The 13,889-nt window shown below is 39.7% G+C and overlaps 1 protein-coding gene across 7 annotated transcripts in view; it reads right to left on the reverse strand.

Annotated features, from left to right (window-relative positions):
* Window positions 1–669: 669 nt before the first annotated feature.
* The window catches only part of LOC105749017 (zinc finger protein 436), a 31,428-nt gene continuing 18,208 nt past the window's right edge, over window positions 670–13,889 (reverse strand). For 4 of the 7 annotated variants that reach the window (XM_031947345.1, XM_031947343.1, XM_031947339.1 and 1 more), the window contains exons 2-4: window positions 6,945–7,071; window positions 6,007–6,126; window positions 670–2,294 (exon numbers count right to left, since the gene is read on the reverse strand). In XM_031947345.1, the coding sequence (XP_031803205.1) occupies window positions 778–2,294; window positions 6,007–6,126; window positions 6,945–7,062 (1,755 nt within the window). In that variant the 5' untranslated portion in view covers window positions 7,063–7,071 and the 3' untranslated portion in view covers window positions 670–777. Of the gene's footprint in view, window positions 2,295–6,006; window positions 6,127–6,944; window positions 7,072–11,529; window positions 11,624–13,889 lie in introns of all 7 variants that reach the window. The other 3 variants (XM_031947342.1, XM_031947341.1, XM_031947340.1) reach the window with 2 other exon arrangements.

A 13,889-nucleotide genomic window follows, 5' to 3' on the forward strand; every position in this document is an offset into this window, starting at 1 on the left:
TAACTTCTTTGAATTCTTGCTTTTCTTTAGGTTTGACTAAAATACCTTCTCTCTAATGAAACCTTCTTTGATCCTTTCCAGTTGTATCTAGTACCTCTTAATATTATCTTGAACATGGTACGCATATTGTAAACCTCCATTCTGACAGATGAATGTTTAACTCCATGACAGTATTTAACCAATACCTTGTTCATTGCAGATATTAATAATAAATATTTATTGAACTGAAGGTCTCATCAGCTATCATGGATTCAATCATCACCTCTATGCAAATGATTCTTAGCTTTATTATCTAGTCCTAATCTCTCTATTGAACTCTGTTCTTCAATCAATAATTAATTGCCTACTGACATTTCCAATTAGATGTCTTTTGTGCATCTCAAATTCAACATTTCCAAAACAGATTTCAATTATCTTTCCCAAAAAAAATCTATCCTTCCCATAAACTTCTCTATTTCTATTGAGAATACCACCATTCTTCCAAATACCCACATTTAAAAACCTGTAAGGACTGTTTCCTCTCCCCTGCCACTTTTTAACCAATTGCTAAACCCTGTTAATCCTACATCATTAACATCTCTCACATTCATCACCTTTTGAAACGAATATTCACTGGATGACAAGTGGTGAAAAAAATACACTGAATAAGGGCGAAGTGACACCAAAGACTCTGTCATATAAATTATATTTTTATAGTTTTCACTCCTATAGGAATGCTCTGCTTTTGAATGTGCAAGCTCCAAATAAAAATATTTCTACTTTCAAAATCATTTTCTCTCAAGTATGAATTTTCTGATGCTTAGTAAGCTGTGAGTTCTGACTGAAGGCTTTTCCACATTCCTGGCAACTATAAGGTTTTTCTCCAGTATGAATTTTCTCATGTTGAATAAGTGATGAACTCCTACTAAAGGCTTTCCCACATTCAACACATTCATAAGGTTTCTGTTCCATGTGAATACTTTGATGTTGAATAAGGTGAGAACTCTGAGTGAAAGCTTTCTCACAAACATTACATTTATAGGGCTTCTCTCCAGTATGAGTTCTCTGATGACGAATAAGTTGTGAATTTACACTGAAAGCTTTACCACATTCATCACACCCATAGGGTTTTTCTCCAGTATGAGCTCTCTGATGCTGAATAAGTTGCGAGCTCCAACTGAAGTCTTTCCCACATTCATAACATTTATAAGGTTTCTCTCCATTATGAGATCTCTGGTGTAAAATAAGGTGGGAGCTTTGACTGAAAGCTTTACCACATTTGGCACACTCATATGGTTTCTCTCCAGTATGGATTCTCTGGTGCTGAATAAGATGTGAGCTGCAGCTAAAGCTTTTCCCACATTCAAGACACTCATAGGGTTTCTCTCCAGTATGAATTCTTTGATGTTGAATAAGATTTGCTCTTTGACTAAAAGCCTTATAACATTCATTACATTTATATGGTTTCTCCCCTGTATGAATGCGCTGATGTCGAATCAGTTCTGAATTTAGATTGAAAGCATTACCACATTCATTACATTTATAAGGTTTCTCTCCAGTGTGAGTCCTCTGATGTCGAATAAGTCTTGAGTTCAGACTGAAGGCTTTCCCACATTCATCACATCCATAGGGCTTCTCTCCGGTGTGAATGCTCTGATGCTGCATAAGTCCTGAGCTACAGACAAATCCTTTCCCACATTCACTACATTCATAGGGTTTCTCTCCAGTATGAATTCTTTGATGTCGAATGAGATTGGAGCTCTGGCTGAAGCCTTTCCAACAATCCTTACATTTATAAGGTTTCTCTCCAGTGTGAATTCTCTGGTGTCGAATAAGTTCTGAATTAAGATTAAAGACTTTCCCACATTCATCACACCCATAAGGTTTCTCTCCAGTATGAATCCTCTGATGTCGAATAAAATCTGAATTGTATTTGAAAGTTTTGCCACAGGCATCACAACCATGGGCTTGCTCTCCCACAGTATCACTCTGGTGTAAAACAAAACTTGTATTCAGATCAAAGTTTCTCCCAAATTCACCACATTCCTGACTTTTTTCTTCAGTGGAGGTTTTGCTGTGATTCATAGTCATTTCAGAGAAACCTTTCTCCTGGATAAAAGATCTTTCCAGTATTACCTCAGTAGAATTTCCCTGGTTACTTTCTAACTTATCCCCAAATGCACAAACTCCTCCAAAAATAGGTTCCCAAGAAGCATCTTTTAAAGGTATTTCTGAAGTCCCTCCAGGTGATTCTACATCTTCTGATATATTCTCTTTTTTATAAGGTGTCTTGTTCTCAATCCCTATCTCAGAATCTGAAACAATAAACAAAAATGTTTTCTGTATTGGGAGAAAAGAAACTCCTAGAAGAATGTAATCACTGAAATTGGGATCTAAAAGAAGCAGATGGTTTTGATAGCCCTCAAAATTGGCTTCAAAAGCTAGAAAGAAAAAGGAAGTGCTAAGTAAGGGCTGGATGAAATTGAAGAATGAAGTCTTGGAGGAAAGTAATCTATCCTTAGCACAGTGCCTGGTACATTGTAAGTGTTTACAATGTTTAATCTAATTTAATATATATCAAAAGCAAAGGGAATAGATACAGAGAGCCAGTTGAGAAGAGTGGGAGGCAGAGATGGGAGGTATGATGAATAAGAACCAAAGAGGCAAAAACAGAATTAAAAAGACAGGAGATTTGGAGAAGAGGAGGTAGATAAATGTTGAGGAGATGAAGAGCAGGTAGGTATGAATAATGGACTAAGGCAGAGAAACCACTGCATGTAGCAAGAGTTAGAGCTCCTAAAGTTAAGAGCTCCTTCTAACTGGTTCTATGGTGCTTTATCATCTAGTACTCCTGAGATATGGTATATCAACTTTTCAATATAATAGGAACCCTTGAAGGGAAACCAATGACAAGGTAGCCCTTTCCCTAATCACATTAACTTTCTCATGTCATTGACATTGGGAGTATCACCTCCATTTGAGCTCAAAGACATTTCTTTCCACCATGTTACAGACCCTCTTTCTTATCCTAATTATAACAATTCCTTGGATTGCTTCTCCTCAGCCTGCAAGCAGATCCTTATTTTCCTAAACAACCTTAACATTGGACAACAGCATTTGCTACAATTTCTTCTTCTCTGAGGTCTTCTCTATTGTACTCTCTCCAATCTGACTTGTAACATAATGTAAAGAACAATATATTTCTTATAATCACCCAATGCCTCCTGACCAATTCCAAATGACCCTTCTCCCTTCACAGCTTCCTTAATTGCTCAGTTACTACTGACACCTAATACTAAGGGATTATTTCTCAGCAATATTTCTGCCTCAAATAGTTTACCTTCTGCCCCTTTACCAGTACCAAGAGACTTTTCAGAAACACTGTATCAAGCCACTTTCTTTGAAAATAAGAGAACCCCATAACTCCATCCTGGGTTCTTTATTTTTCTCACTACATAGAATAATCTTAAGAAATATAATTCTTTTACTTTGATCACATGTTCCTTAGTATCACTATCCTACAAATTGCTTAGGGCACTGAGGCGTATAGTGGTTGGCATATAGCAGGCACTTAATAAATGTTTATTTGATTAACTGACCTGCCCAGGGTCATATAGTCAATATGTATTAGAAGCCTCACTTGAACCTAGATTCTCTTGATTCCAAAGCTAGCCTTCTCTCCACTACATCATGTTGTTTCATCAATGTGGACATAGTAGGCATTTATCAACTGTTTTCAAATTCCTTTGCTTGGTTTTAAAGATCCTCTACCACCCAATGCTTATCTTTCCACCAGAAATTCTGAGTATTTCTCACTATGCACTGGATTATCCTCTATTCCACAGACATGTCCTGAGTTTTTCCACCCCTATTCCTTTGTTCACATTGTTCCTTCAACTTGAAATGTCTTTCCAACCCTACTTTACCTGCTAAAGTCTTACTCAATCTATCAAGCCCAACTCCAAAGCCACTTCCCTGATTGAAAGGGATTAAGTTTTTCCCAGGTCTGGTCTTCCTATATTCCTGGTTGGACTTCACCTAGTACTCTGTTTTGCATCTCACTCTGCACTCAATGTATATCTTATAATTGAGTCATATATGTACCTTAACTCACTACCACAAAACTATAAACTCTGTGAAGGCAGAAAGTTCTCTGCACCCTTCAAATAATTCTCATAGAACTTTGAACACAGCAGGTACTCCATTCTTCATGCATAAAATGAAGATATTGCATTGAATGATCAATATGTTCCCTCTAACCCTGTGATTCTTAGGAACTCCAACCCCCTTTCCAGAGTAGCCTCATGTTCAATCATTCAGGTGTATGTGACTCTTCTTAAATCCATGGACCATACTGTGTCCATGGGGTTTTCTTGGAAGATATTAGAATGGTCTGTCGTTTCCTTCTTCCAGTAGATTAAGGAAAACAGGAGTTAAGTGACTTACCCAAGATCACACGATAATAAGTATCTGAGGCTGGATTTTAATTCAGGTCTTCTTGACTAGTACTCCTGAGATATGCTACATCAACTTTTCAATATAATAGGAACTCTTGAAGGGAAATCAATGACAAGGTAGCCCTTTCCGTAGTCACATTTTCTCATGTCACTGATATTGGGAGTATCACCTCCATTTGTGCTCGAAGCCATTCCTTTCCACCATGTTACAGATACTCTTTCTTACCCCATCTATAACAATTCCTTGGATTGCTTCTCCTCAGCAAAGGAGCTCTATCCACTAAACCACTTATCTGTTTCCAAGTGCCTTAGGGCAAAGTTTTTTAAATTGTGGGTCACAACCCCATGTGGCGTCATGTAACTTAATGTGGAGATCAAGAAAAAATTGTTATCAAATACTCCACCAAGATTTAGTTCTTTAAGTAAAATAAACAAGCACATCTTATTAGTATGCAAATTTGCTTTTGTCTTTAACAAATGGTAAAATTATATGTGTGTGTGTGTACGTATACACACAGACACACACACCAAAGAATTGTTTTGAAATAAATTCTTTATGATTTATTATCAATAAATGTTTGAGTTGTATACCTATATTATATACCTATATACCTGCAGTTACATAAAAATTTCTCAGATAAAAAGGGGTCTCAAATAGAAAAAGTTTAAGACCTGACCTAGTTACTATCCCCAAACTACTAGACCCTACATGATTCTCTGTAAGATTTACAAAATACATCTGCAGTGAGCTGAATAATTCCTATCTAATACTCTGCCTTTTCCTGAAATTTTCATATTCTACTCTTATACTCCCTACTGGTTCAGCTAAAGTCTCTTGTATTAGCCAGCACCTAAATGCTTCTGTAACATTAGAGACAGAAAACAAAGTGGACTCACTTGAGTAAGAACTCTCTCCTTTCCCATAAAGCCCATTACTTTTAGCTGCACTGGTATAAAAGTATTATATATAAACCAGATATTCTGTACTAAATAAAAGTTATGGAAGCCTTGGTGGAACTGTGTACACCAAGTCCAGAGAAGGCTTTCTGAAGAACTAGCACTGAGACATCCTTACTCATCAGGCAATGATCCGAAGATCTACCTGCCCAGTGCCCCAACAATTACACTAGGCACATATCCTTCCCTTGTTGCCCTTCATCTTCCATTCTCCCTTTGTGAAGAGCTTTATTTTTAGTCTTGAGTTTCCCTTGTGTGAATTAAAACATATAGTAATAAAGCGCTATTAATTTATGCATTCCTGATAAATATGATTCTTTTGTAAAATCCCTTCTAAGTTCCCCAGATTTCTGTACTTCTCTTAGACGAATATATAATTACTCAAGGCCACTTCCCATCATTTGATTTTCTTTTAACTCTCCATTTTCTCAAAAGCAAGTATGATTGTTCTGGAAGATGATGACATAGCTGCCACTGACACATTCTCTCTCTCTGTCTCTGTCTCTCTCTCTTTCTCTCTTCCCTCCCCCCACTCCTACTTTGTTTTTTTGTCTCTGTCTCTGTGTATCAATCTGTGTCTCTGTTGCTCTCTGTTTCTGTCCCTCTGTCTTACCTCTTTTCAAGTCTTTCCATGTGTCCTCTCTTTCCTCAGTACCCTGATGTTCCAGGTCCCATGGTTCTTCTCCTCGTTCCAACTGGAAAATCAGGTTTGGTTTGGAGATTGGAAAACCTGCTTGTGATAAAGGAAAGGCTTGGATCAGTGCATGTTGTGGAACTCAGATTATTCTCAAGGCTTAGTCTTAGTTCACTGATCTACAAGGGACTATCAGAAGAGGTCATGATGAGAAGGCAGCAAAGTTAGGTTTTTTGAAGAGACTCTATAACCAGCAAAATCCGACCCAGCAAAGGAACTGAGGATCTGAATACAGATAGAAGACAAAAACCAATGCGTCTCACATGCTGAGAGTATAGAAAACTTTTACCAATTAGCACATTATCCCAAGAATTTATGCTGCTAAAAGCCTAACACTTATCGTAGTTAGTTGCTACAGCTGGAAAATCTGCGTTCCAATCTGGCCTCCAACACTTACTAACCTGTGTGAAGCTAAGCAAGTCATTTAATTTCTTTTTCCTTCAATCTCCCCAACTATAAAATGAAGAAAATTACAACACCTACTTCACAGTGTTGTTGTGAAAATCAAATCAAAAGAATCAAAAGAGATAACATGTAAAGTACTTTAGCACAATGCCTAACACAGGGAGTAGTATTTAAATGTTTATCCCAGAGGTCCTACTGAGACAATAAAATGCGGGTCTCGGGCCCAGTACCAGAAAACTCTATTTGCCCTTTTGGAAGGAACAGACTTATCTCTTGAGCACAGGAAGCAAAAATACTCATCCCTGAGTACAAAAGGCATAAAGAAGCTCTGAGGGCCCAGTTGCAGTCTAGCAGAGCTACTACACAACCTAACAACCCTTGACAAAAAGGAAATCTAGAAAACCCCAGAGCTGGGGGTGGGGTGGAAGGCAGATTCCAGAGAGTGACCTTACCCAGACAGACCAGGTTCCCATAATTCTCCAGCATGACGTCCCTGTAGAGAGCCCTCTGAGGAGAGTCCAGGTACATCCACTCTTTCCTTGTGAAATACACAGCTACATCGTCAAACATCACTGTTCCCTGAAACAACACATCCCTGCTTCCTCAGAACCAATCTCCAGGCCTCTAGGGTAGAGAGACTGGCAAAGGGGGCAGGTTGAGTAAGGGAAGACGACTTTGGAGGGAGGAAAAAGGGAACTGTGTGTGTGTATACAGGTAGCGCTTACCCCTGCTCAGTAGTCTGAGTTGGCAAGGCTAGTTGTATAGTGGCTGCCTGATTTCTCCTGGCTAAGATACTTGCAGTTTGCACACTCATAGCCAGGTAACCACATGTCCTCTAAAGTCCACTTTTGTCTAAATTCTGTGGCTGAGAACCATGATGCTCTACTTCTAGGTATCTCTCCCTCCTTTCCCTTGCTCAGTCACTAGCCTGCCATGTAGAAGATTCAAAATACCTATTTCCTTGAACTCCCTAAACTTCCAATTCCTCTATTCATGGGCTCATCAACCAAGACCTTCACTTGGCCAACCCCAAGAGTAAGCATCCCCCATGGCCCACCACCTCATGTTATTATTTTAACCTCCAGACTCCAAACCCCAAAACTTCCCCTTTCAACTCTTCTCTTAACATTTCCAATCTCCCCCTGAAGATGTTCTGGAGATGAGTAAACCTAACTGATTACTCACTAACACTTATTAAGCATTTCCTATAGGCTAGCCACAGTGACTGGCCACAAAAACAAAAAAAGGCAGTTCCTGTCTTCAAGAAGCTTATATTCTCCTAGGGAAATAAAACATTCACAGGGAATCAGGCCTCCTGGAGGAGCTGGCTCTAGAACTGAGTCTTGAAGGGAGCTAGAGGTGACAAGAGGTGTAAGTGAAGAAGGGGAACAGTGTATAATATGAAGAGACAGCTATACAAAGGCCACAAGCAGGAGGTAGAATGTAACATACAAGAGGAGGAAAGAGACTAATTGGAATGGTGACTATGTGAGAGGGAGTAATGCATAATAAGCCTGGAAAAGATTGTGAAGGGTTTGGGTACCAAACAGAAAAGGTTCTATTTTATTCTAGAAGTAATGGGGAGCCATCAAAGCTTCTTGAGCAGGGACGTAACCTTGTCAGATCTGACAAACCTAATATCATTTAAGGAGAAGAGTAAAATGACAACTCAGAGAATTAGGAAAGATTTCCCATTCTGAAAGACACTTAAGCTGAGTTTTGGAAGAAGCTAAGAATTCTATGAGGTGAAGGTGAGAAAGAAGTATATTTCAGGAGACAGCACAGCCTATGAAAAGTAAAGAAAGTGGGAGATGAATTATCAAGTTTGGAGAATAGCAAGTAGGACGGATTGGCTAGGACACAAGAATTTTCATGGCTAGAGGAAGGTTGTAAAGGGTTTAAAGTGCCAAACTGAAACATTTGTAATTTATCCTAGAAACAATAGGGAGTCTGAAAATTATTTATATTACCAAGTAATATCTGAGATCCCTTCTAAGATTTTATAACTGAAAGACAATGTGAAAAAAACTATATTCATTCATTTTAAATGATTTTGCACTTACTTGTTTTAAAGTTCTCATCTTTCTTGATCTTTCTGCAGGATTTAGCACTTAACTACCTCTTCTTCCCAAACATTCTCTGCTCCTCTCCTCCTATCCTTCTAACCATTCCTTTGCAGCTTCCTTTGCCTCTCTATTCTGCCTTCCAAAGATGGATTTACCCCAGGCTGTACCTTAGATTTCTATTCTTTTCTCTCTACACCAAATTCCCGCATAGCACTGCCAGGTGAAGCTGAAATCAAATGAAAAATGTAATAGAGAAATGTTAAGCAAGATAAACAAAAATACAATATGACACAGATAATGTTAATTTGTGGCTTTCGAAGTCAATATATAGCTTACAGGGACTTCATTTCTATCTGAGTCTGATATCTCTGCTCTAGACCATCCTCTGTATCTCTTGCATCCTTTCTTCACAAACTGCCTCCATATTAGTCCATGCCCTTACTACCTCTCTAGACTAGGAAGGAAGGAATGGAGGGAAGGAGGGAGGAAGGGAAGAAAGAAAGGAGGGAGGGAAGAAGAGAGGGAGGAACGAAGAGGGAGGAAAGAAGGGAAAGAGGGAGGGAAGGGGAAGAGGGAGGGAAGGAAAGGAGGGAAGGAGGGGAGGGAAGGAGAGAGGGAAGGAGGGAGGGAAGGGAAGAGGAGTTAGGGAGTTGGGGAGGGAGGGAGGAAGGGAGGGGGGGAGTTAGGGAGGAAAGGAAAAAAGGAGGGCTCTTCCAAAGACGGCTCTAGAGGGGAAAGTGAGTTAGGTAACCTTGCATAGCCCTCTCTCACTTAAATCCAATTCATCTGCATGTCATTGCATTACCTCCCTGATGTCATGGTACTCAAAGGCCAAACAACAGCAACAACTGTACCCTCCAGGAGAATGTAAGCACCCCAGGATAGGAATTGTAGTTTTGTGGAGTTTTCTTGTCTTTTCATCCCCAATTTTTTCCTGTCTCTCACTGCACTTCCCGCCCCTATGCCCAAACAGGTACCAAGTCTTGGTGATTCCACCTCCATAATGCCTCATTCCCATTTCCTTCTGTGCTCAGAGGCCACTTCCTACCTCAGACCCTCATCTCCCTTAACATAGACTAAAGCACCAGCCTCTATTCTCTCCCCTCCCCAGAGTCGCCAAAGTAATCTTCCTAAAGCAAATTTCTAGCAGCATTTCTCTCTCCCCTGTTCAAGAACTCTGGCGGCTCCCTATTGCTACAAGAATAAAATGCAGAATCTCCATCTTAGCATTTACCTACTATCTAGCTCTATCTCTCCTTCTAGACCTGCTGTATGTGCTCTGTGTTCCTGCTAAACTGGCTTATTTCCTGTTCTCTGCACCAGACATCCTATCTCCTGTTTCTGAGGTTCTTCCCTGACCATCTGGCACACTTTCTCTTCCACCTCTTAGAATCCCAGCCTTTTTCATGCCTTCACTCAGGGGCCACCTCCTAAGGTAGGTCTTTTCTCCCTCTCCTCGAGGTATATTCCTCCCCACCCCCACCCCCAGTACAATTTAAGCTGTGACAACAGGGACTGTTTTCTGTTTTTACCTTGCACTATATTTCCCATCACCTAATCCAGAGCCTTATACATTGTAGATTCTTCATCAGTAATTGATGGATTGAAATATAAAGTCAGTAAAGGGGCTGAATCTTAATCTAAGTAACATAAAGAGTAGAGTCCTAGACTTAGAGTCAGGAAGACCGGAGTTCAAATCCAGAATCAGATACTCCCTACCTCACTGTTTGCCTCAGTTTTCTCATCTGTAAAATGGGAGGAATAGCACCACACACCATCTCCCAGAATTGCTGTTAGCAACCAATGAAATAATATTTGTAAAGCACTTCCCAAACTTTAAAGCACTATATAAATGAGATCTAGTATCAGTATCCCCTAGAATGTATAAATATTACTTGTCCATAGAAGACTCTCAAAAAATATACGAACTTAGGGCAGGTAGGTGGTGCAGTGGATAGAGCACCAGCCCTGAAGTCAGGAGGACCTAAGTTCAAATCTAGCCTCAGATACTTAGACACTCCCTAGCTGTATGACCCTGGGCAAGTCACTTAACCCAACTGCCTCAGCAAAAAAAAAAAAAAAAAAAAACGAACATAAATAGATGAACATAAAATTAAGTAATCCTTTGTAATTACATACCCCATTGTACATCAAGTAATTAAGAACACCATTGTTCACCTAGTGATTCCACCATAACAAAGACATTACTTCTATGAAAAATGAACCATTTTTGACTGAGCTTGTCTTGCTCAGGACTAGAGAAGGGAATCCAGTCTAATATAGGCAGAGAGAGCTACAAGTTCTAAATTCCCCTTATTGCAGTTTTTCCTGGACTGACTTTGGACTGACCATACCAAGGAGATTCTCTGGTTCCCCAATACTTCCACACAAAAGGGCTTGGGCCAAAAGGAGCCAAGGGGAGTCCTAGGCTACTCTCTATATTGAATCAGGAACACTGAGACCCCATCCTTGGTCCCCTTGGCCTGCTGATAGGAGGGTGTTAATAAACAAACTGCACAGGGATGCCACAGCCAGGACAGGACGGGGATGTGTAACAAGGACAACTTCTAAGATCCCTAAAACTCCTGGGGAAACGAGATCTTCATGCAAAAAGGAGCGGTCTCAGGTTCAGCAAAGGGATCTAGGGTCAGGCCTCTGGGCGGGATTAGCTAAGCAAAGATCCAGCAGGAGGGAAGGAGACAAGGCTTCGCTGGACAATAGATCTCAGAGAGAATTTCAGAGGTGAGCCCACCTGGGAGGTGGGAATCTCAGTGACTGTGGTCAAGAAAGAGAGCCAAGAACAGAACAAGGATCCCAGTGACTGGAGAGCCAAGACCATGGCCCCTCCATTGTTATACCTGTAATCTTGGGAAGATGGGGGAAGGAAGAGGTTAAAGAGGGAGGAACCAGGAGCCATCTCTGCAGCTGAGGAGAGAGGATAAGTGATGGGACCTCTGGAGGGACAGCTCACCTGGGACTTGGCCAGTATCGGGAACACAGCTGCCATAGCCAAGGCTCCTCAGCTTCCTTAGGAAAAGGGGCAGATACCTGGGGAGCAGGCAGAGCTAAGGGAAAACAGAGGAGCCATGAATGAGACCAGCCCTTTCCTGAAGCTTCCTCACTCACTAGGATTCCCCTCCTTTGTAGAAAACAAGGGGCTACTGGGTACAGCCCTTTCACTAAAGCATCATCAGTCTGACCCCCTAAAGAGTATGAGAACATGGAAGAGAAGTCATAGCGGACTACAGAAGAAGGTAGAAATAATATCCTTACAGTAAAAGGAATCATAGGCAAATAGATTAAATAGAACTGAATTTTGGGTTTCGCATATTTTCTCTCCTCTACTGTGAACAACATATAAATTAATAATTTATCATTAAGGGAAAAGTAATTGAAAATTCCACACAGTCCTGAATATTGTAGAATCTCAAAGAGAATTCAATCTTAGTTAAGCATGAATCCTGTCTATAAGCTCCTCAACTTCTCCAGGTAATCCATTCCACTTCTGAATAGCTATAATTATTAGGAAATTTTCTATCAATTCAAAAATCTCTCTCTCTAATTTTTTTTTCCCAGCAGTACTGGTTCTAATCTCTGAAGCCAAGCAGAACAAGCCTAATCCCTATTGCCAGTAACATTTCAAAAACTTGAAATTATTAAGTCTCCTCTGAGTTGTCTCTTTTCTAGGCATCCCCAGTTCCTTCAACCAATGCTTCTATGCCACTTTTCTGTCTTTTCAACATCCTGGCTATTTTCCTCTGGACTGATTTCATTTGGCAAGGTCCCTCCTAAAATATAGTCACCAGTATTATACACAATATTTAGATGTACTGGACTGAGAAAGAGGGACTTGGTAGTACCTCCATCATTCTTGCCTGGTTCCTTATAGGTAGTGAGTCCTCATCACTCTGCCCCACCACTCTTCTCTGTGCTGATCTCTGATGTATTTCCTAGCAAGGCTTAGGAAAAACTAATTTTCATGTAGCTCTAATCCCTGGATTCTTTCTGCTTCCTACTAGAACAGAAAAAAAGGGGTCCATAAATAAGAATTACATAGTTCTGAAATCTCAAAGCTGGACAGGACCTTAAAAGGTCAATCATGTAACCAGTCAATTAACAAATATTTATAAATTTTGTTATGCACACTGTGCTAGACCTTGGGATATAAAGACAAAAACAAAGAAAAAAAAAAATAACAGTCAAACTCACACCTTGTTGCTGTTCATTTAGAGTTCTTATAGAAAACAGAACTTGACTTCTGCTGGCCAGAATTGGAAACTGAGAGGATGCCCATTAATTGGGGAATGGTTGAGCAAGCTGTGATATATCATTGTGATGAAATACTATTGTGCTATAAAAAATGATGAGCTAAGGATACTCTTAGAAAAACCTTTGAAAACTTAGATGAACTGATGCAAAACAGAATGAGTAAAACCAGCAAAATACTGTAATAACACTGAATACTGTAAAGATTAGCTGTCAATGACTCAGCTATTCTCAGCAATTCAATGATCCAAGACAACTGAAAGACTTCTGATGAAAAATGCCATCCCTTCTGACAGAAAGAACTGATAGTGTTTGAATACAGATCAAAGCACACTTTTTTTTCCTTTCTTCTATTTTTCTTTTTTGCCTGTTTTCTTTTACAAAATGACTAATATGGAAATATGTTTTGCATGACTACAAATTTATAACCTATGTCAAATTGCATGCCTTCTCAATAAGGGGGCTGGGGAGGGAGTAAAAAAGAGAATTTGGAACCAAAATTTTAAAACTAAATAAAAAATTGTTTCTACATGTAATCAGGGAAAAAGAAAATAAAAAGAAAGTGGGACTTAAGCTGAGCTTTGAAAAATCCAGTGATTTTAAAGGACAGATAAGTGACACAATGGATAGAGCACTGAACTTGGAATCAGGAAAACTCATTTCTATGAGTTCAAATCCAGCCTCAGTCACTTATTTGCTGTGTGACTCTGTGCAAGTGACTTAACCCTGTTTGCCTCAGTTCATCATGTATAAAACTAGCTAGAGCTGGAAAACCACTCCAGAATTTCTAACCAGAAATCCCCAAAATGAGGTCACAAAAGAGTCAAACATGATTCAAGTAACAGAACAACAAGAATAAGAGAGTCTAAGAGCCAGAGATGAGGAAAGGACACAATCTCAGCAGAGGGGAAAGACTGTACAAAAGCACAGAGATGAAATGGGGGAGTTCCTGGATGAGGAACAGCAACAAGTTAAGTTTGACTGGATTAAAAAGCATCTAAAGGGAAATGAAATATAATAAACCTGAATATGTAGGCTGGGGCTAAGTTTTGAAAGGCTTTCAAA

The sequence above is a fragment of the Sarcophilus harrisii genome, chromosome 1, assembly GCF_902635505.1.
Source record: "Sarcophilus harrisii chromosome 1, mSarHar1.11, whole genome shotgun sequence".
Classification (NCBI taxonomy): domain Eukaryota; kingdom Metazoa; phylum Chordata; class Mammalia; order Dasyuromorphia; family Dasyuridae; genus Sarcophilus; species Sarcophilus harrisii.